We start from the raw sequence: 22,080 nt of genomic DNA, 5'->3' as shown, positions 1-22,080 counted from the left end.
GTCTTTTTATTATTGAGTTGTAAGAGTTCTTTAAATATTCTGGATACATGTCTCTTATCAGATGTAAGCTTCTCCCATTCTGTGGGCTGTCTTCTCATTTTTCTAATGATGTCCTTCACAGCACAAAATTTTTAAATTTCAATGAAGCCCAGTTTATGTTTGCTTCTGTTGCTTGTGCTTTTGCTGTCATAACGAAGAACACTTTGTCTACTCCAAGGTCATGAATACTTACTCATATTCTAAGTTTCATAGTTTTCACTCTTACCATTTAGATGATGATTCATTTTGCGTTAATTTTTGTGTATAAAGTGAGAAAACCAAGAAGTTCTCAGTAAACACCTCCTTTTAGCTAAAAGTCTGCTCAACCACTGTCCTTTCCACATGAACAGCTAACACACAGATATTAAGGGGATCTTTAACAAGGTAGAGATGCTGACGGAAACCACCCCTGGGGAGAAGATGTTCCTTGTATTTCTTTTCACGTAAGTTCATTATCTGATTTTGATTTCAGTCTGAGTGTAGGCTTTTGAAAGCACCCAATTGTGCCAAGATGGAATTTACATGTTGAAAGCAGATCCACTCAGTATGAAAGAGGTTATACAAAAGTAAGTTGCCCCATGTAGTAATCAAACTAGAAAAGGGCAGGTCTATGGAAGCCACCTAATTGGCAAAAGAAAGTCCAGCCCAGCAATTAGAGAACACCACCCACACGGTTTGGACGGACCCCACCTGGCTGTTTTCCTACTGCAGGAAAAAAAAAATCCCCAAAACAATTAGACCATTTTCTAAATGGACTAAAACATTCCAGCACAAGCAATAATTAGGAGATAACTACCCTCTTGGCTGCTCTCTGCACTCAACCTCTGGCCCCTTGCCTTCCAGCGCACCTGAGACATGCAATTATCTCAGAACCACCCTCCATCAAGAGCTACCCATTCACATGCACCCTGTGGCCCTCCTCCCAGAAGCCCTCTCCCCATTTATTCTTAGAGCCAGTTTAGTCCCATTGGTCCGGAGAAGCCAGAGAGTTCCTTGTCCAAGAGGCCGCAGGCCTCCTTCTGCCTCTCAGAAGAACACCTAGCACACCATCCACTTTTATTAGCCGCGCCTGGTGACAGCCCTCCAAACTCTGAAACGAGGTATTCAGATGTTCTGTTGCTGAGGGTGTTAAGACCGGGCCTTTTGCTTCCCTCCAAGCAGCCTGAGTAGGGGGCAGGGAATGTCAGTGCAGGAAGGAACTCTCTCCTTCCCTCTACTTTTCAGATAGGAAACTGAGCTGACAGAGTTTGTCAGTATCAAAGAGCAAGCCAAGGGCAGAGCTGGGATTTGAACACAAACCTCCTGACCATTTGAATCTAACAGCCTTAGCAGTATTGCATTCAGCATAATGTGCAAGGGATATGTAAAATGGGCCACTGTTCTATGTCTGGTATTTATTTGCAATTACCCAACCTCCCAGCAGACTCCAGGCAGTAGACTTACTAGTGGGAGGCGAACTTTCCTCCTTATTCTCTGTCTCTGTCTGCAGCTTCATAGGGCAGCGAGGGCCACATAACTGATAACTGTTTCCATGAAGCTGAGAAACAAGTTTGGATTCCCCAGCATGAATCTCCTCCCAGACACTGCTGCTCACCTTAGCTGACTTTCTCAACCTGAAGATGTGATGTTCCACTGGACCTCAAGCAGGGCCCCCAATGCCAAGGCGCTGACTTGGAGATGACTGGGAAGTGGGGACTGAGAAAGGACACACACTCAGGGCTGCGTGGAGACCTGAGATTCACAGAATTCACTTTTGGCTTATGTTTCCTGGCCTCCAAATATTTGGATTCTCTGAAGACATGGATTTCGTGAAGAGGTAATAAAAATACTAATAATGATAATAATAATGGCAAAAACATCTCTTAGCTGTATCCTATATGGCAGGTCCTATTTACGTGTTTCACAGAGATTAGCTCAGTTAATAATACAACCCTACGAGGTACGTGTTAGGCCTTTTACTGCAGAGGAAACAGGCACACAGAGGTTAAGTAACCTGCCCAAGATCACACAGAGAGCTACTGGTAACAATTCATGGAGTTGTTAACTACCTGGGGACTATTCACGAGAAAGATAGTGACCATGCATAGTGTGGGGCCCACCCAATTCTGTGACTAGGAGAGAAAGGAGGTATCTGTTTGGATGCTCTCACGGAACAGAATTGCATTTTAGAGCTCAAAGAGACCACCGAATAATGAGGCTCTTTCAGCCTATTGCAAAACACTGTGGGTCCTGCTGGAACTAAAGCCAACAGACATGGAATAGAGGGTGCACATCCCATCTTAATGTGCAAGATTAAATTGACCCAACCCGCTATAGGTTACCAGTGCTGACTGGTCAGAACTCGTCAGAGATGCTATCTTGGTTCTGGCAAGGTTACCCTTGGCAGCCATGTGAGTAAGTCTGAGAATCAACTGCTAATCTTTTTCCAGTTCCAATTAGGTTACTAGCCTTGAGACATCTTTATTACCCAATTATCTTTTTCTTTTCCTCCCCAGTACCTAAAGAGATAGCCTTGAAAGAGTTTTACTGGGAAACTAGATGAAGTAATCAGGATCACACCACAGCCTTGCTATTCCACTCTCTGCGCTGATCCTGTACATCTCCCCGCCGCTGCCCTGACCGCTCCGTGTAATAATAATGTATTTGCAGGTCTGTCTCCCGCACTTGACTGAGTACCTTTTGACAATTTTATTTTCTAGTGGACAGGCTCATGTCTTACCTTTGCATCTCCAGGGCCTGATGAATGTTAAATGCTCAATGAATTAACTCAAAAGTGAACTGACAGTTTGGGCCTCTTGGCTCCTAAAGGGACCTGAAGGTGACTGGCTTGCAGAATGTTCTCTGAGGTTAAATCTGCTAAGTTACTTCCATTTTGGTTTACATGACATTGATACCCATCAATAACTGGCCTAAAATCATGCCAGCAACACTGTTGCTGGTGAAAAACAAGTGACGTCACAGGCGAAGGCACACACATTGTCCCACGGGCACTGGGCGGTGCTGGCAGAGGAGGCTGCCTGTCAATTCCTTAATCATCTGACTCATGAAAAGATTGCTGATAACCAATTTAAACAATGCCTCTGCTACTCAGGAGACATTGATTTCAAGGCTGATGATTGACGAGGAAGAAGGTGGGTGGTGGATCTTGCACAGAAAGCAGTGAAGGGACTTGCCCAAAATCAACCAGGGAAGGGCAAGCATGGGAACACGGCCTGGTGCCTCTCACTCCCAAGTCTAGTTCTTTAGAAACCAGTCCCCTAAAAGGTGTCCATGTGTACTTAGCACTGTAGAGTGTTTGCAAGACTATCTATTTAACCAAATCCATTCTTCCTTCAATTTCTTGTTTTTATTTTATTTTTATGACTTATTTATTTATTTATTTTTGAGATGGAGTCTTGCTCGGTCACCCAGACTGGAGTGCAATGGTGTGATCTCGACTCACTGCAACCTCTACCTCCTGGATTCAAGTGATTCTCTGGCCTCAGCCTTCCAAGTAGCTGGGATTACAGGCACCCGCCACCACGCCCAGCTAATTTTGTATTTTTAGTAGAGGCGGGATTTCACCATGTTTGCCAGGCTGGTTTCAAACTCCTGTCCTCATGTGATCCACCCACCTCAGCCTCCCAAAGTGATGGGATTACAGGCGTGAGCCACCGTGCCCAGCTGCTTCCTTCAATTTCAACTTCTCCCGGCAACCTTCTCCACTACCTCTTTTCTGAACTCCGACAGGCTTATCAATCCGCAACAACCAGCACTTAATTATAACATGCTCAGCAGCTACCTCCTGGGCCTTCTTTCTCTGACTAGATCATAAATTCCATGAAGGCAAGGGTGATATTTTATTTTATTATTTCTTATAGTGCCTAGGACAAGGAATGGCTCACAAGAGACACAAAATACATGTGCTGACTCATGCAATATCCGTGTGTTTGAACACGTAACTGGCATCTCTGCCTTAATTCGTGAGCACTTCATGAGCCAAGTTGCCTCCATTGGAAAACTCTTTCATTTCAGGGTCAGGTCCCCCAGAGGAAATTACAAGATTTGCCCAGGAAATTCTTTTTTGGGAATATAATAATTGCTGCTTGTTGACTTTTTTCCTAATTTTTCCCATTGATATTCATTTGCAATTTACTTGTTTTGGGGTTTTTCCCCCTCATTGTTAGCAGAATATAGCAAGGAATAGCAAGAACTAAAAGTTTAAGAAAGAACAATATGGGACAAAACCACAGCACTGAGAAAACATCTGTCCGCTGACCTTTTTTTTTTTTCCTCCCCCCAAAAACTGGGGTCGGGAGAACACCTTAGTTATTTGATTGTTGTGAAAACATCATATTTCAGCCCTGAAACACCAAGAAATAGGGCTTGTGACCAGATGGGTTAGCAAATTAGAATGTCATCATGAAGGCATGGAATGGACGAGAGGAGAAAGAGCCACTAAGATTTGGTGAGGGGGTAAGAAGCCCACGGCAGGTGACATGGTAGCACCTGGGCTCCAGAGAAGAGCAGCGCTTCTTCCCTTATCGCCACCCCTCCTCTTTTTCTTTTGCTCTGGGCTTTGACCTTGTCTTAATGGTTTACAAAGCTGAGAAAGGCAACACTTAACCACTTTGGAAAATTTTGATTTAATAGTGCTTTTCTTAAATGAAAAGAATAAATGATAATGAAATTGAGTTCCTGAAAATGTAGGGATGTATATATTCTAACTTAAAAATCAAAGATGGAAATATTCATTAGCTAGGCACTAGAGCAGGATGATGGAAACTGTGGTGATGATACCAGGCACTTCAGAATAACGAGGGGGCTTGTTAACATGCACATTCCCAGCCCTGGCCCAGACCTCTGGGGCCAGAATCCTGGGAGGGGGCCTAGAGTTCTGCATTTAACTTGCTACCCAGGGGACTCTGATGCCCACCAAAGTTTGAGGATCACTGCGTTAGAGGGTGCACAGCCAAAAGAACAGATGCATCCTCTACGTCAATATAAACAAAGAATACTGACTTCTATTTTTAGCTCTTGGTGGGAGGAAGAAGGAAGTTGTTTGAAAAGGCTAGCAGGTAGGGTTAAAACTAGCAAGTTAGGAGAAATACCTAACGTAGATGATGGGTTGATGGGTGCAGCAAACCACCATGGCATATGTATACCTATGTAACAGAACTGCACGTTCTGCTCAAGTACCCTAGAACTTAAAGTACAATAAAAAAAAAAAAAAAAAAACAAAAACTAGCAAGTTAAAAGCCTGTAAGCTTTTTTTTCCTTTGATTTTTAATGAAACAGAAAAAGAATATCCCTCTGTTTAGGAAATCCAGGTCAAGAGGAATAGCTCGACCTACAGATCCAACAGCTTCCCCACAAGCCAGCAGCACAGAAGGCCTTCCAATCTCCGCAGCCCAAACTGCCACATGGTCCGGCCTCCCTCCCCACAGCCCTGGAGGAAAAGTCCTCTTCCATCAGGTTGGGATCATGGTTAGTCACTCCTTTCTTACCATTTTCTTCCATTTCATCCTGCGATTCTGATACCAGGTCTTCACCTGCAGCTGAGTGAGTCCCAGAGACTGGGCCAAGTCCAACCTAGAAGGCACAAGATACAAAGGAAGGGTGAGCAGGCTGGGGAGGAGCGGGAGAGATGGGATCCTGCTGTCAGGCTCCAGACAGGCTCCAGCACTGGCTATCAAGGCTCGGACCTCCCTCATTAAACGAGGTCTTCCCCAAAGCGCTTTTCTTTCCTTCCAAGAATCCAACAGAGGAAACTGGGAAGCTGAGAAACTAAGAAATAGACGACCATGGCTGAGGACACCTGGGCCAGTCCCCATTCTGAAACATTCATGGTCTGCAAGGGACCTGAGAAGGATGCCCGGGCCTTCATCACACAGTCCTTTTCCTGGCTTGACAAGATTATTTATTCTGACCCTCTGGCCCGACATCCAAACTGGAAACAAAAGGCAAAGCCGATGTTGCTGATGGGAATCCACTCATCACTCCAGACCCAGCTGTGGTCCCAGCTCCGGCAGGTGAGTCTCCTGGCTCCCACAGCTCATCTCCTCTGCACCCTCCCACAGGCCAGCAGTCACCCAGATGGTGCCATGTTTCCCACTGTTCTCTAATCACTCCCACCGTGTTATTTCTGCCTCCCTAACTCAGCAGTCAGAGCAGCTTATGTCTTCCACTTCTTTTCTACCCATGAAAGTGCCCATCACACTGCTAAATCCAGAACCGGTGCTCAAAAAATACTTCCTGATGGATTGATTCAATCGCTGTAGCTGCCCTAAATTGTTATAACAATTAAAATGTTATAAATATTATAAAGATTCCAAAACAAACATTAAGTCCGCAGCCCTTCCTGCTTTCCATTCTACTGCTAATCGTGACTGTGTACTTCTCTGTAGTCTTCTGTAAAGTCCTAAAAGCCAAATCCATTTCTGGGGCTAAATCTAACAACACAGCCACCATTTCCTGAGCACCACGGCATCCCAGGCTGCATGCTAAGCCCCTGACTTGCTGTCTTATCTATCCCATTCACAACACAGTGAAGTAGGTATAATTATTCCCATTTTACAGATAAGAGATTTGAGGCCTGGAGAGATTAGACTCTCTCAGCAACTGTGGCCAAACCCTGTCTGCTACCTGGTTGTGTAAATAGTTTTATCGTAACAGGCCAGGCACAGTGGCTCATGCCTGTAATCCCAGCACTTTGGGAGGCCGAGGCGGGTGGATCACCCGAGTTCAGGAGTTGGAGACCAGCCTGGCCAACATGGTGAGACCCCGTCTCTAGTAAAAATACAAAAATTAACTGGGTGTGGTGGCAGGCACCTGTAATCCTAGCTACTCAGGAGGCTGAGGCAGGAGAAATGCTTGAACCTGGGAGGCGGAGGTTGCAGTGAGCTGAGATTGCGTGCCACTGCACTGCAGCCTAGGCAATGGAGTGAGACTCTGTATAAAATTAATAAATAAAAAATAAACTACTTCTGTGCTGCAATATCAGAATTGGGTAGTGGTCACAGGCCATATGGCACACAAAGTGTAAAGTATTTACTGTCTGGCTCTGCCCAGAAAACCTTTACCAACCTCTGGCAGATGATCACAGAGTTAGGAAGTGGGGCAGGATTCAAACCCACGATGTCTGACCCGTACACCAGCTCCTGCGCTGGGGCTTACCCCCACCCACACTGTATCTGCACAAGTTGAACCTGTCAAAGGGAATCACAGGGATGCTTCATCCCAAGAAGCAGCGAACAACCAGGTGGGACAAGTGGAATGAGAAAGGGAAGTCTGTAGCCAGGCTTCCAACATCAGTCCTTGAGACAACCACCATTGACCCGACAGGATAAGAACCCCAGGTCTACCTCAGCACCAACTGGACAGCCGCCTCCTTAAGCCAACATAAGCTGCCTCACTGCCACGCCAGCCCTGCTCAGCAAAGCAGCGTGGACTTCGAATGCAGCAACTTGGGACAATTGCCCTTGACAGGGCTTGGGCAGCGACCCCCCCTTTTTGAAAGGCCCTGGGTTTCTGAGGTTACCGTCTACGAATCTCGGGCCCACAGGCAGTCTCGTTTGCCTGCTTCATGGGGAGCCTCAGGTGTGGGTTCTCAGCTGCAGCTCTCCACCTGGGGCGCTCTAACCATCAGGGAGGCCCGCAGGGACCGGCCCTGACGGTCTCGGGTGCAGCTGCCCGGTCGCCCTGCTCTGACCAGGCTGCATAATTTAAAGCCCCAATAATACAGAGTCTTCCTTCAGGGCACCCTGGAACTGGTCTTAAATCAGCACTCACATCCATCTGGTTATCCCTGTAGAAGGACTGCTAGAAGCTGGCAGTTTTATTGAAAGTGATTAACAAGCTAAAGCCAATACATTCCCAGTGCCAACAGCATTTGGCTGTCCCCACAAACGCAGCACTGCTGCCCAAGCAGCCACTCATTGAGAACCAAGAACCCAGGGGGCCACCCCACAGACTTCTGGTCTCCCAGGCCTCCCTGGAGAAGGGTCTCCACGGTTCTGGCGGCGCCTTCCCGAGCCCAGTTCACCTGAGGCCATCAGGTGCATTAGTCAATGGAAGGCTCAGTTCACAGCTCTGCCACTGCATTAGCAAACAGTGTTAGCTCACTTGGGAAAAATGCAGCACTGACTCACTCTGGCTACAGAAACATGCTTCACTGTCATCAGCTTTCTCTCATTACCTGCCACCGTTACAAATTCTCACTTCCCTGCATATTTGCTTAAATGGGGTCACCTAGGAAACTGGAGAAACAAACACAGAGGAGGAGGGCGAGAGCTGCGGGAGGAGGGAGTGCTCATGGCCCTGGTCACGTAGGGAGGCGAGGAACATCTGAGAGGGCGGGTGAAGATGGCAGCTTCCATGCCAGCCAACGGTGGCCTCCCAGACAAGTGAATCAAGCCTGTGTAGGTGACCTGAGATGCCTGGGCAAGTACCAGGGAGCCCCAGGAGATTTATGAAGAACTAATATTTCTGTGAAAAAAAAATTATCTGACTTCTGAAAAATCAGCCCAAAATGTTAGCCATGCGTGCTGAAGCCGATTTGACACGCCACCATGCTACCATAGACAGTGGTGCCCACTCCCCTGGGTGCACACGTTCATGCACCCAGGGGATATGCTAGGGAAGTGAAAACAGCCATGTCATACCTGGAGATGCCATCTGTTAACCTCTGGTTCACAGACCCGTCTCCATCATCTGCCAAAGACACCCCAAATGCACAGGTCTAGAACAGAACTCAACCTTTCGCCACCTAAGTCTACTCTGTCCTCTGTCTTCCAACTTCAGGTCATGGTGTCCCTATCCCCCTGCTAGCCCAGTCCAGAAACCACAGAATTCTCAACTCCCTTCTTGCTTCTTCCCACAATGTTGATTCTGCCAATTCTCTCTTCAAAATTGTCCTCCTCTCACACATGGACAGAGGGAGGGGAACCTCACACACAGGGCCTGTCGGGGGGTGGGGGGATAGGGGAGGGATAGCATTAGGAGAAATACCTACTGTAGGTGATGGGTTGATGGGTGCAGCAAACCACCATGGCACGTGTATACCTATGTAACAAACCTGCACGTTCTGCACGTGTATCCCAGAACTTGAAGTATGATAATAGTAAAAAATTGTCCTCCTCTCTATTCTTGCCTCTCCATTCCCACTGCCACCCTTTAATTCAAGTCTTCAGTGATGATCACTGGATTCTCTCCTAACTGGTCCCTGCTCCACCTCTGGCCTCTCTCATCCATCATTTATGGTGCCACCACAGAGACAGTTCTGGAACAGAAGTCAGGTCATGTCACTTCCAGCTCATAAAGGCAGTTCCAACTGCTTAAACAACCAAGTTCACATTTCAGCCAGGCATACGAGGTCCTTCCCACCCTTCATTCACCTCTACCATTTCCCTGTTCACACCTTAAGCTGGAGATGTCCTGGCTACTTGCAGTTTCCTCCGCATACCCGACGAGACATGCTTCTTTGCCTTGTATGTGCCAACCCTTCAGTGCGGGACGCCCTGTCCCTCCTGGAATCAAAGATCTTCTTAAATGTTACCTCCTCTGAGAAGCCTTCCCTAACCCCGTCTCCCACGCTCAGCAATACCCTGTGTTCCTACTGCACTCAGCACCTCACAGGTACCAGCACCTGGCTTGCTGCATCTTTGTTCCTGTAGTCGTTCCTTCCCTATGATCCCTTTCTGTCACAACAGGACTCTCTCGACTGTTTCTGGACCCATAATCCCTGCCACAGTGCCCCAGTGGCACCCAGAAGACCCGTACCAAACAGCTGATGGTGCCTCATTAACGGAATCAGAAGCTAAATCCCCTTTTAGTCGGTGATATGCAGACTCCTCTGTCACTTAAATTTGTATCAAAGAGCTACTACATAGCCTAAGAGATTCATTTGAGGTTCCTTCCTTTACTTTTTGATAGGACTAGTGTCCAACCTGATATGGCCAAGGCAGTAGGCAAAAGAAGAGGAAAAAGGACCTGAAAAATCTCCCCAATTAATAGGATCACACATTATTAGCTCGGCCATCTCCAGAGTCAGTTTGAAAGAACAAGATGAGACACTGAGATACACAATTTGTTTTTTGAGACCGAGTCTCGCTCTGTTGCCCAGGCTGGAGTGCAGTGGCATGATTTTGGCTCACTGCAACCTCCGCCTCCTGGTTCAAGCAATTCTCTGTCTCAGCCTCCCAACTAGCTGGGATTACAGGTGCCTGCCATCATGCCCGGCTAATTTTTGTATTTTTAGCAGAGATGGGGTTTCACCATCTTGGCCAGGCTCGTCCTGAACTCCTGACCTCATGATCCACCTGCCTCAGCCTCCCAAAGTGCTGGGATTACAGGCATGAGCCACCACACCCGGCTATTGTTTGTTTTTTTTGTTTTTGTTTCTGTTTTTTGGAGACAGGGTCTCACCTAGAGTGCAGTGATGTAATCTGATGCAATCATATCTCACTGCAGTCTCAAACTCCTGGGTTCAAGTGATCCTCCCATCTTAGCCTCTTGAGTGGCTGGGACTACAGGTGCATGCCATCACACCTGGCTCATATTTTAATTTTTGTAGAGACGGGGTCTCACAACGTTGCCCAGGCTGGTCTCAAACTCCTAGCCTCAAACAATCCTATTGCCTCAGCCTCCCAAACTGCTGAGATTACAGGTGTGGGCCACAATACCCGGCCCAGACACACACTCTGGCATATGTTCCAGTTAAAATAGTAAATTAAAGAAAAGGAGGTGAGGCATTGAGGCCTCCAAGAAAGCAAGGGTCACAGCCTCCCCAACATGGATCTCAGAGGAGTTCAAAGAAGGGGCTCTCATCCAGGTCCTCCTGGGTCTCAGTCAAATGGTTCTGACTTGACATCCATCAAATTCACCAACATGTCTGACCTCCTCAACTGGATCACTCCAGCCCTTCCCAAGCAATAGCCAGGCCAGCAAGCTGACTCAGTGGGGAATCAGCTGGAGGCTGTGGAGAAGATTGAGAGGATCATGAATCCTAATTCCAGATCTAGTCCTGCTGCCTCCAATCCCAAGAGTGAGTGGCTTAGAAACCAAGCCTGTGTCCCAGCTGACCACCTGAGCAACAATTTGCTAAACTTGACCTTGTTTATGATACTGAAATAGTTAAGTTCAAATATGGAGATAGAGTGACGAGTGTAAGTTCAGCCACAGGCAGGCTCCAGGGACTGTGTGGTGGATTCACATAGGCTGGGTTCTGTTAACCAAGGTTAAGATGCCTTGAGCCAAGGAGTGGATTCCTGCCACAGTGTCCTGCCTCACTGCAACAGTGCTCTGGCTCCATGGCCCACCACGGGAGCAAGTCTCCCGTCCTCAAGGGCCTTCCCTGCGGAGAGCTGCGGAGAGTCCCCTCCCTGCGTCCTCACCGGTCCGGGGTAGACAAGTACTTCTGCTTCTGGAATTTCTTCTCCAGGCCCATGAGCTGCAGCTCGGTGAAGATGGTGCGACTCCGGCGGGGCTTCTTCTGTCGGGGCGTGGGCTGTTCTGTCTCTGACTCGCTGCTGGCTAGGGCCTCGCCCCCTGGGGCCTCAGCAGAGACCGCCTCGGTGACTGGGTGGCAGGACAGTGCCTGGGCGATTCCCGGGGTGGCGGGGACCAGCTGCGAGATGACGGTGGGCTGGCGGGTGATCACCGAGAGGAGCGGATATGCCCGCAGAGAAGGGGAGCCTGGAAAACAAGCAGGGAGGCAGGTCACCACGGGGAACGGTGTGGGGAAGCAGGCCAGGACCTGCGGAGGGCCACTGGCTGAGGTCTGACAGGGAGGACCCTGTTCCTAAGGAGGCACAGATGGAGGAAGGGGAAGGAGAAGTAACTCAAGACCTACAGCTGCAGGGCAGGCACAGAGATCTGCTCAGCTTGGTGGGGGAGGATGAAGCCCACCGCCAAGAAGAGGTTCCTGCAAGTCCTCTGGTTTTAAGCGGATCCTTCCCCTCTCTCTCCCTTCGGAATCCCTAAATTCTTGGTCCACGGGACCAGGCAGATGAAAAGAAGTAGTCAGGAAAAGCTAGAAACACATATTTCAGAAACCCGAAATAGATTTGTAATATGCAAACTTCCTGAGAACCACCTGTGGTCTTTATAAAAAGACATGCTTGTAGCTATGAATTCCTCCTGAGAAGTCTGTGTACCTTGAATCATAGCATTTTTCAGAGCTTGACAGGATGCTTTAAGATTATTTAATTCAACTTTCTCATCTCAGAGGGAGTGAATTGCCCCAGAAAGGTTAAGTGAGTTGCCTAAGATAATGTAACGAGGAAGCAGCAGATGGAGGAGTCAAACCAAGTTCTTCTGGCTTGAAGTCCCATGCTATCAGCACATCATGAATCACATGGCTACATCATTTAGAAGAGGGAGACAAACAGATTTAAATAACATGAAAGGTCAGATCGGTATGACTGGCGCCTCCAGCACTATGTTAAGGAGGATTCTCAGGCTGGCCAGAGCTCGGCTGAGGAAAAGATGCTGGGGTCGATTAACAATGTCTGCTATGGGCATGTGGCCGGGGCAGGGTATGGTGGCATACAGAGCAGTTACATGCCACTCCTGCATTAGGAATTTCAAGGCAAAAGTCCTTTTCTGTCCAACAATCTGTTAAATCTGTAAAGTTCAAGTGAACAACTTTTTCCTTTGATTATTCAACATAGAGCTTAAAATGTCTGGATCATTACCTGTATAAATCATTTTATCTCTCAGTTTCATCATCTATAAGGTGAGTAAGAAAAGTAGCTGATTCCAAAGAATCCTTCAAACTCTAATATACTGATGCTACAAAAGGACCTCTCATCCTTGCCATTTGATATCTGATGAAAATGGAGAAGACCCAGGGGCTGCCCTTTGGGACTCAGTCCAGCCCTGAAAAGTGACTTCAAGGCCACGGCCAGCATCTGAGCCAACCAACATTCACACTGGCTCTGAGTTGAAACCGACGAACATCACAGAAGCACCCAGGTACTACCTGTGTTCCAGCTCTTTTCTCCCGGTTGGCATTTCTCTTCTTATTCCTTCCCATGCCTTTGTGTGGACCCCAGTCACAGTTATTAAAACAAATAACTTCTCTTGTTCTTTGAGTACACTTCTAGCAAGGCCCAACAGAAACCACAAAGTGGTTAAGTAACAATAAATCACCACTTGCTACAGCTTCCATTAACTCTCCAGCCAACTCCAACACTTGACGTTTTGTGCTGTGGATTCTTTTTAAGAAAAAAAAAATCACTTGGGAATGATATTTTATAGCAAGAAAATGAGGATATGTGGGCTTGTGGTTTGGATCTCACAGCACACATCCTGAAATGATACTGCTTGAAAAAGAAGTTGGAAGCTTCTTAAAAAGGCATAAGATGTTTCTCATCTCAAATCACCTTACTCCTTTAAGTCTGTCACTTCTTTCAAAAGAGACTATCTTTCTTTAGCAGGCTAATGTGTAATCTAGAAACTAAGAAGCTTATCATTATAGGATATGACTAACAATCCACCTGTAAGTAAGGCTTTGTATCACCTTCCTCTTTTGTAAGAGTTAAACATTTTTTTGCCCAACACGGAATAATATTTTGAAAGTGTGGTAATATCTAGCATTGGCAACCATATGGGGAAACAGGCATTCATATATTGTTGGTGGGAGTGTAAAATAGTATAATCTTTGAGGAAAAATAAAGCAGTATCTACCAAGTCACTGACAGGAATTTTGCAATTTGAGGTCTATGTGTACAGCGATTTATATACAAGCATATTCACTGCAGTCTTGCTTATAATCATGAATGGGGGAAATAACCTATATATTAGTATCTCTCAACAGAAAAATAATTAAATAAATTGTGGTGCATCCATAGTATGAACTACAATGTAACCATTAAAAAGGACTATCTAGGTCAGGTGTGGTGGCTCGTGCCTATAATCCCAGCACTTTGGCAGGCTGAGGCTGGAGGACTGCTTGAAGCCAGCAGTTCAAGATCAGCCTGGGCAACAGAGTGAGACCCTGTCTCTATTTTATTTATTTTTTTTTCCTTACTTTTTTTTTTTTTTTTAAAGTAGAGACAGGGTCTCTGTTGCCCAGGCTGGTTCTGAACTCTTGGCCTCAAGCAACCCTCCCATTTCAGCCTCCCAAAATATTGGGATTGTAGGTGTGAGTCACCATGCCAAGCCAGAGATTCTGTCTCTTAAAAAGAAAAAAACAAGATATAAACTGATGAGAAAGAGAGATGAATAGATGGATACTCTCTATATAAACTAATACGAGAAAATATCTAATGTATTATTGAGAAAAACACGATGTAAAATCATTTGGATGTAATCCCAGCACTTTGGGAGGCTGAGGCAGACGGATCACGAGGTCAGGAGATCGAGACCATCCTGGCTAACATGGTGAAACCCCGTCTCTACTAAAAATACAAAAAATTAGCTGGGTGTGGTGGCGGGCACCTGTAGTCCCAGCTACTCAGGAGGCGGAGAACCCGGGAGGAAAATGGCATGAACCCAGGAGGCAGAGCTTGCAGTGAGCCGAGATCGCGCCACTGCACTCCAGCCTGGGCAACAGAGCAAGTCTCCATCTCAAAAAAAAAAAAAAAAATTGTATTATTCTTTAAAACTATGATTTTTTTTTGTCTGCATTTATAAATGCATTTTTAAAAGTCTAGAAAGCTACTTATCAAACTCTTGACAGTGATAACCTCTGAGGAAAGGCTTGGAATAAAACAGGGTGAAAAGGAATCTACACATCTGCATCTAATCCTGCATTCAATCCAGCCATGAATATTTGCTGAGCATCTGCTATGGGGAACAGTCTGCTCTGGAAGCTGAGGAGATAGCAATGAATACTATAAAGTCCCACCTTCATGGAGCTTACATTCATTTGGGGAGGCAGACAGCAAACAAATCAACAAGTCAATATGTAAATAATGCCAGGTAGTGATAAACTATAATGAAAAATACAGCAAAGTATGAAGATGGGGCAGATGGGGCAGAGGGCAGGTATTGGGGATGAGGAGTCAGGGAAGGCCATAGTGGGAAGATGACCCTTCTGCAGGTAAGCGCCCCCACGCAGAGGACAGCCTGGAGAAGGCATGGGACAAGCACCCCAGCCCCAGAACCAGCAAAGACAAAGCCCTAAAGGCAGAATGAGCATGGGTTGAAAGAACAGCAGAAAGGCAGAGTAAGCAAGGGCAGAAGTCACAGGAGAGAAAAATGGGAAGAGATCTGTCGGACCCAGATTACGCAGGGCCTTGTAGGTCAGGGCAAATCACTTGGATTTTATTCAAAATGTGATTTTTAAAAAAGCCATTGGCAAGATGTGAGCTGAGGGAGGAGGATCTGAGTGATGTCTTTAATGATCCCTAAGGAGGCTGGACTGCAGGGGCCAGGGTGGGAGCAGAGAAACCAGTGAGGAGACCAGGCTGTGTTCCTCTAAACCAGAGGCAGCAGCTACAGCAGTGAGAGGAGGTGTATTTTACAGTTAACGTTGAGAGGACTTGTTGAAGGACTGAATGTCAGGTATGAGAGAGACAGACGCCAGGAGAGGCCTGATGTTTTGGTCTTAGCAACTGGAGGAAGGATGGTGCCCTTTACCAAGATGGGAAAGACTGGGCAAAGAGCAGGACTGAATGAGAAAACCATGATTTCTGTGTTAGACAAGTTTCTATTAGACATCTTGCATGTGTTGAGGAGTCAGTCAGATACAGGCTGGGTTAGAGACACAGCTCCTGGGAGCTATGTGGCATTTTGGGCCATGGAATTGCACGAGATCACCAAGGGAGTGAGTAGAATAAAAAAATGAAGAAATACAAGGGCTGAACTCTGGGGCACGTCAGCATCTGAGGTTATAGAGAGGAAGAAGAGCCGGCCAAAGACACTGAGGAGGGGACAGAGAAGCAGTACGAAACCCATGTCCCTCGGCATCCCCAAATCTAGATGATACTTCTGCATTGTTCACATTTTGCACAGGTGTGTATCTTTTTAAAAAATTTTTTAAAAGGAAAGTTACATTAAATGAGTTGTAAGTTTCATTCTCATTCTAAAGTTTTGTTTTATGTTCAGTTTGTCAAAAAGAATAATCATTTGTTGACCCTTGATCCCAAGGAGTGGTTAAAACTTCTTCTAAAAGCTAGGCAAAGAAAATCAGTCTAGAAATCCCAGAAATTGAGTATAAAATATGTTTAGTTTTATGACACTTCTAGCAAAACAAACATTGCGGGTGTTCTCCTGGGAAAGGGGGGCTCTTTAGCCCATTCAGAATCCAAAGGTCTAGAGAATTTTCTCCTTTTATGTCAATTTTCTCCCTTTATGTCAAAAGATGTTTCGGTTCTTGAACCATATTCATTCTTTTAAAAGAAACATCATTTAATGTGGAGAAATAATAGTCTTTTCAACAAATGAAGCTGGGTGTGGTGGCTCATACCTGTAATCCCAGCACTTTGGGAGGCCGAGGTGGGCAGATCACTTGAGGTCAGAAGTTCAAGACCAGCCTGACCAATATGATGAAATCCTGTCTCTACTAGAAATACAAAAATTAGCTGGGTGTGGTGGCACGCGCCTGTAATCCCAACTACTTGGGAGGCTGAGGCATAAGAATCCCTTGAACCTGGGAGGCAGAGGTTGCAGTGAGCCAAGATCATGCCACTGCACTCATAAGACTCCATTTCCAAAATAAATAAATAAATAAATAAAATCTTAAAAATTGCTTTAAAAAATGGTGCTAGAGCAATTGGACATCCAGATAAAACAATAATAATAATAATAATAATAATAATAAAAGCCTTGACCTCATAAATTATTTTAAAAATTCACTCAAAATGGATCATAGACCTTCAGTAGAAACACAAACGTATAAAATTTTTAGAAAGAAACATTAGAGAAAAATCTCTGTGACATTGGGTTAGGCAGAGAACTCTAAGCCATGACACCAAAAGCATGATGCATAAAATAAAAAGGCAAAAAACTGGTCTTCATCAAAATTAACAATTTTTGCTCTGTAAAAGATACTGTAAAGAAAATGAAAAAAGCTGCACACTGCGAAACCTGACAAATCTCACACCTGACAAATGAGTTTTTACCCAGAATACATAAAGAACTCTCACAGTTTGACAATTAAAAAATAACCCCATAACAATGTGCAAAAGTTTTGAAAAGATACTTCACCAAAGAGGTTCTATATATGGCAAATTAGCACATGAAAAGATGCTTAAGATGATTAGTCATGAGGGAAATGCAAATTAAAAACCACAGAGAGATACTGTTACACATCTGCTAGAATGGTTGACGTTTTTAATGAACTGACAATATCAAGTGCTGGTGAGGATGTGGAGCAACCGGAACTCTCCTTCATTGCTGGTGAGAATGCAAAATGTTACAGCCTCTTTGGAAAGAGAATTAGTGATTTCTTATAAAGTTAAACAAACAGTTACCATGTGACCTAGCAAAACCCCCACTAGCTATTAACCCAAGTGAAAAGAAAACACAAAACCCTGTATACAGATGTTTATAGCAGAATTGTTATTAATTACCAAAAACTGGAAACAATCCAAATGTCCCTCATTTGGGGATGGATAAACAAAAATGGGTACAGACACACAATGAAATACTACTCAGAAATATAAAGGGATAAAACTATTGGCTCACACTGGGAGGCTGAGGCAGGTAGATCTCTTGAGGCCAGGAGTTTGAGACCAGACTGGCCAACATGGGGAAACCCTGTCTCTATTAAAATACAGAAGTTAGCCGAGCGTGGTGGTGCATGCATGTAATACCAGCTATTCAGGAGGCTGAAGCACGAGAATCGCTGGAACCCAGGAGGTGAAGGTTGCAGTGAGCCGAGATCATGCCACTGCACTCTAGCCTGGGTGACAGAGTGAGACTCTGTCTCAAAAAACAAAACAAAACAAAAAACTATTGATGAATAGTGGATGAATCTCAAATGACTATGCTTAAGTGAAAGAGGCCAGACTCAAAAGGCTATATGATTCTATTATAGGACATTAAGGGAAAGGCATAACTAGGAATAGAGAATAGACTGCCAGAGGTTAGGGGTCGGGGAAGAGCTTAACCACAAAGGGGAAGCACAGGAGGACTGGCTGGGGCTGGAGGAGATGCGAGGGGAGGTGCTAAGATTGTTTTGGATCTTAACCAGAGTTGGTTATATCATTTTTTGCATTTGTCGAAACTTGTTCTTCTACCAAAATAGTGAATTTTTACTAAATATAAATTAAAAGGAAATTTTAAAAGAAATTAAAATGTTACACATATTTGCTACAAAATAAATTTAAAACAATTCAAAACTACATAAAGTAGAAGACTCCCCTCACTGCTTTCAACCCCAAATCTTAGAGATAAACTTACAGAATTGTTCCTATGTACGTATATATATGACCTAAATCCAGTCATATGTATGTTAATCTATTGAAATATATGCTTACAAAATGCTTATTTTACAAAATATAAATGTGTCACATTATTTCTTCTGAATGGATAGCCAAAAACCCTAACACCATATATTGACTAGTTCAGTGACTTAAAATGGCAGGGTTAAGATACAGTAAATTCCTAAAGAAATGAAGTTGGGAATTTTTGCTCATCAGAATTCTGAGAGTCTGCTGGGGAATTTCCATCCACAGAATTCTGAGAATCTCCTGCTCTCCAGAAAAGCAGCCAAACTGGGGAAAAAACTACCCTTCCCAAGGGCTGCCCTCTGTGGAGGTGGTCACAAACTGGGAACACAATGTATGGGGGGCAGGGAATGGGTGGGGGAAGAGAAAATTAGAAAACCACAAGGACCAGAGAGATGGGGACACATTTATAGAGACTGCCGTGAGTTTGCACCTTGCGGGAGAGTGAAGGCTATTTAGAGAAGATTTCTGGAAAATATTTTAGGGAGTATACTTTGTGAAATCCATGAATATACTCCTTTAAGAACAAGTAAAAGAAAGATCTTCATGTTCAAGGCTTCCATAGTCAGATTTCTGTTTTACATCCACTAGGCCATATGGGGCCCTAGAAATAGTTGGGTTATATTATGTATACATGGGTCTATTCCCAGATTCTGTTCTGTTCTACTGAACTAATATATGGTCCTATTATAGGATCACTCCACTTTAATGATTGTGGGTTTTTAGGGAGTTTTCTTATCTGGTAGAATGAGTCCCCCTCTTTAGTCTTCTTACAGAATTTTCTTGGCTATTGTCATTAATTCATTTTTCCAGTTGAACTTTTGTTTTTTTTCCTTAGAGACAGGATCTCCCTCTGCCACCCAGGCTGGTGTATAGTGGTGCAATCATAGGTCACTATAACCTTGAACTCCTAGGTTCAAACGATCCTCCTGCCTCAGCCTCCCAAGTAGCTGGGACTACAGGCACATGCTACCACACTCCATTTTTTTTAGAGGCGGGCTCTCACTGTGTGGTTCAGGCTTGTCTCAAACTCTTGATCTCCAGTGATCCTTCCACCTCAGCCTCCCAAAGTGCTGGGATTACAAGTGTGAGCCACCGTGCCCGGCCTCCAGTTGAACTTTAGAAATCAATGTGTTAGACTCTAAAGAAAACAAGTCCCATTAAAAACTTGATTAGAGTTACACTAACCTTACAGATTAATTTATAGAAATGACTCTGCTGGTGATCCTGTCCTTTAGCAGGCTGAAAAGCAATTGCTGGTTATTTAAAAATGACTTCTAGAGATTTGGGCAATTTGGTTCCATAAAGCTTAAACCTAATGAAAAATCTTCATGGGGGAAAAAAAAAACCAACTTCTGATAACTAATAGTTACTTAAAGCAACATCCTTATCACCCATTGTTTCAGCAATCTTGACCCAATGTTCTGATGCAAATTCTGCTCTAAGAGTGTACTCTCCCCTACTGGCTGAGAGCACCCTGCTGAAGTTGGAGGTGCACACACAAAGCTGCTGTGATGCTGAGAAACATTTCAGGATCTTAAAAGGACCACCATTGTCAGTAGATGGAATCGCAATGAGGCACTGTCTTGAGCTCTTGGTATTTGATATGTGTCTCTAAAGTTCAGAAGAACAGGCACGGCTGGAATGGGAGTTGGTGGGTAATGTGTATGCTACAAACCACTGGATCTCCTGAAAAGCAAACCCATGGGGAGCAGAAAAGTGAGACAAAATATACTTGAGCCAGCTGCTTGCTGTCTTTTCTAATTTTAATATATGACTTGATTTCCAACAAAGTAGCATTGACCCAGAGCTTTAATTTCACAAAGTGCTTGCATTCCAACATTTCCTACTCTTGCAAAAAAGTACTGTGAAATGAGTTCCACCATAAATCTGTATTTCGACTAAAAATCAAACCCAGGTTTTAAAAACAGTGCAAAATTATAAATTAACGCATACATTAGGAGACACTTTGGTTACTGAGAAGACAGATAACGTACAACTCTAAGTATGTCTTTCTCTTTCCTGAGAATTATCACAATGTGAAAACGTTGACTGGGGACAGCTGCCCTGCTACCCTAGATCGTTTACATACACTTGTGAAATTCAAGCACATTATCTGCTACTGAGAGTGTGATGACTGTAATAAACCAAAGACATTGTTTAAACATACGCAGTTTTAGTTGACAAAAGGGGCGTCAACATGACCCCATGGAACACATTTTCTAATAGTTGTTTTTCTTCAACCAATCCCCTTAACCAATGTTTTCCTCTAGGATGGAGATCACATAACTGTGTGTATCATTTACCTAGAAATACTTCCCTGCCAAATGTTCGGCCTTTTTGAGAATCTGTTTTTGGATTCTGGAAAACCTGAGTACATGAGTGGCTGGCGAATGCCGGGGACATCCAGGGAGCTTGGGGAGATGTGGAACATTTGGTAGGCTAAACAGAGTCTTTTCAGTCGTGCTGGTTCTGAAAGCTGTCAGTGAACTCGTGCATGTAAACATGCTTGGGCCAGGCATGTACCCACTCCAGGGTTGCTGGTTCCTGGCACAGCTCCTCCATCTAAGTCCTCCTTCATGGCAGAAGCCAGATGCCCGCAGCTACAGCCATACTTGAACCTCAGAGCAAAATCCCCCAAGTACAGTTTCTGCCTTCATACACCTCCAGTGGGCCTCTCTTCCATCCTCCAACATTCTAGTCCCCAGATTGACTCTCTACACCCACATTTCCGGTTTACACAAGCAAGGGCCAAAGGTCTGAATGGATAAGAATTTCTAAGCTGCCTGCTTGACTGATTTACATTGCAGGAATGTGTGACCTATATACACACAGAAAGCTTCAGAGAGACGTAAACACACACACACAAAGACACAGGTTCTGAAGTATGCAGGTAACTTGGAAGATGGGTGCCGTGGACAACTGGGCAGCTATAGCTGAGTTTTCTAGAAAAAAAAACGTAAAATCACCCACACCGAAGTATTCCCCTAAGCTCCCATTCCTACCAACTGGCTGGTAATTTGGGGTAGTGGGAAAAATAGGGCCTCTATTCCTGACTCACGCAGTGACCCTGATGAGCAGGTTACCAAAACTTTCTTAGTTTCAATGTCCCATAAAGTCAGGCCAATAACAGTTCTCCCTCCTAGATTATTGTGAGGATGAAAGGTATTAATGCATCTGAAGTACCCAGGGGGCACTTGGTTCCCTTTCTTTCCCTCCCTTCACTTAGTTTCATGATGCTTGGTGATTGAGCCAAATTAGATTAATTTTCTTATCAAGAAAGCACACCTACTTGTGAAGCATGCATACATATCTTCTTATCCTCTGTGCATTCACATGCAAAGCGAGATTCAGCAATAGCAGAGTCAGCCAGTTTCTCTCTGCTCAGTGGAAGGCTTCCAATGCCCTTGCAGTCATGTACCAAGCCTGACAGCAACCAGGGAGCTCGGAGAAGTCAGCAGAAAAGCTCACCTGGCGGACATCTTCCTAAAACCACCAACACTCCCAAATAGTTACTTTGGTTTAGTAGATCTGTTAAAAAAAAAAATCCACAGAAAAGTTTGAAAGTCCCAAGGCACAGCCCTTCTCAAGGCTGGTAACAGGCAAGGAAGGATGGCGTTGGGGTCACAAGACAGAACCAAAGTCAATTTTTAAAAACTGCAGG

General features: G+C 44.9%; 1 protein-coding gene across 1 annotated transcript in view; it reads right to left on the bottom strand.

Moving 5' to 3' along the window:
- Positions 1-22,080, bottom strand: part of BARX2 (BARX homeobox 2) — a 75,011-nt gene that overhangs the window by 3,786 nt on the left and 49,145 nt on the right. The window contains exons 2-3 of the mRNA XM_025357440.1: positions 11,412-11,712; positions 5,526-5,610 (exon numbers count right to left, since the gene is read on the bottom strand). Coding sequence (XP_025213225.1) covers positions 5,526-5,610; positions 11,412-11,712 — 386 coding nt within the window. The remainder of the gene's footprint in view (positions 1-5,525; positions 5,611-11,411; positions 11,713-22,080) is intronic.

Source organism: Theropithecus gelada, chromosome 14 (genome assembly GCF_003255815.1).
Source record: "Theropithecus gelada isolate Dixy chromosome 14, Tgel_1.0, whole genome shotgun sequence".
Lineage (NCBI taxonomy): Eukaryota > Metazoa > Chordata > Mammalia > Primates > Cercopithecidae > Theropithecus > Theropithecus gelada.
This window is presented reverse-complemented; position numbering and strand designations above follow the sequence as displayed.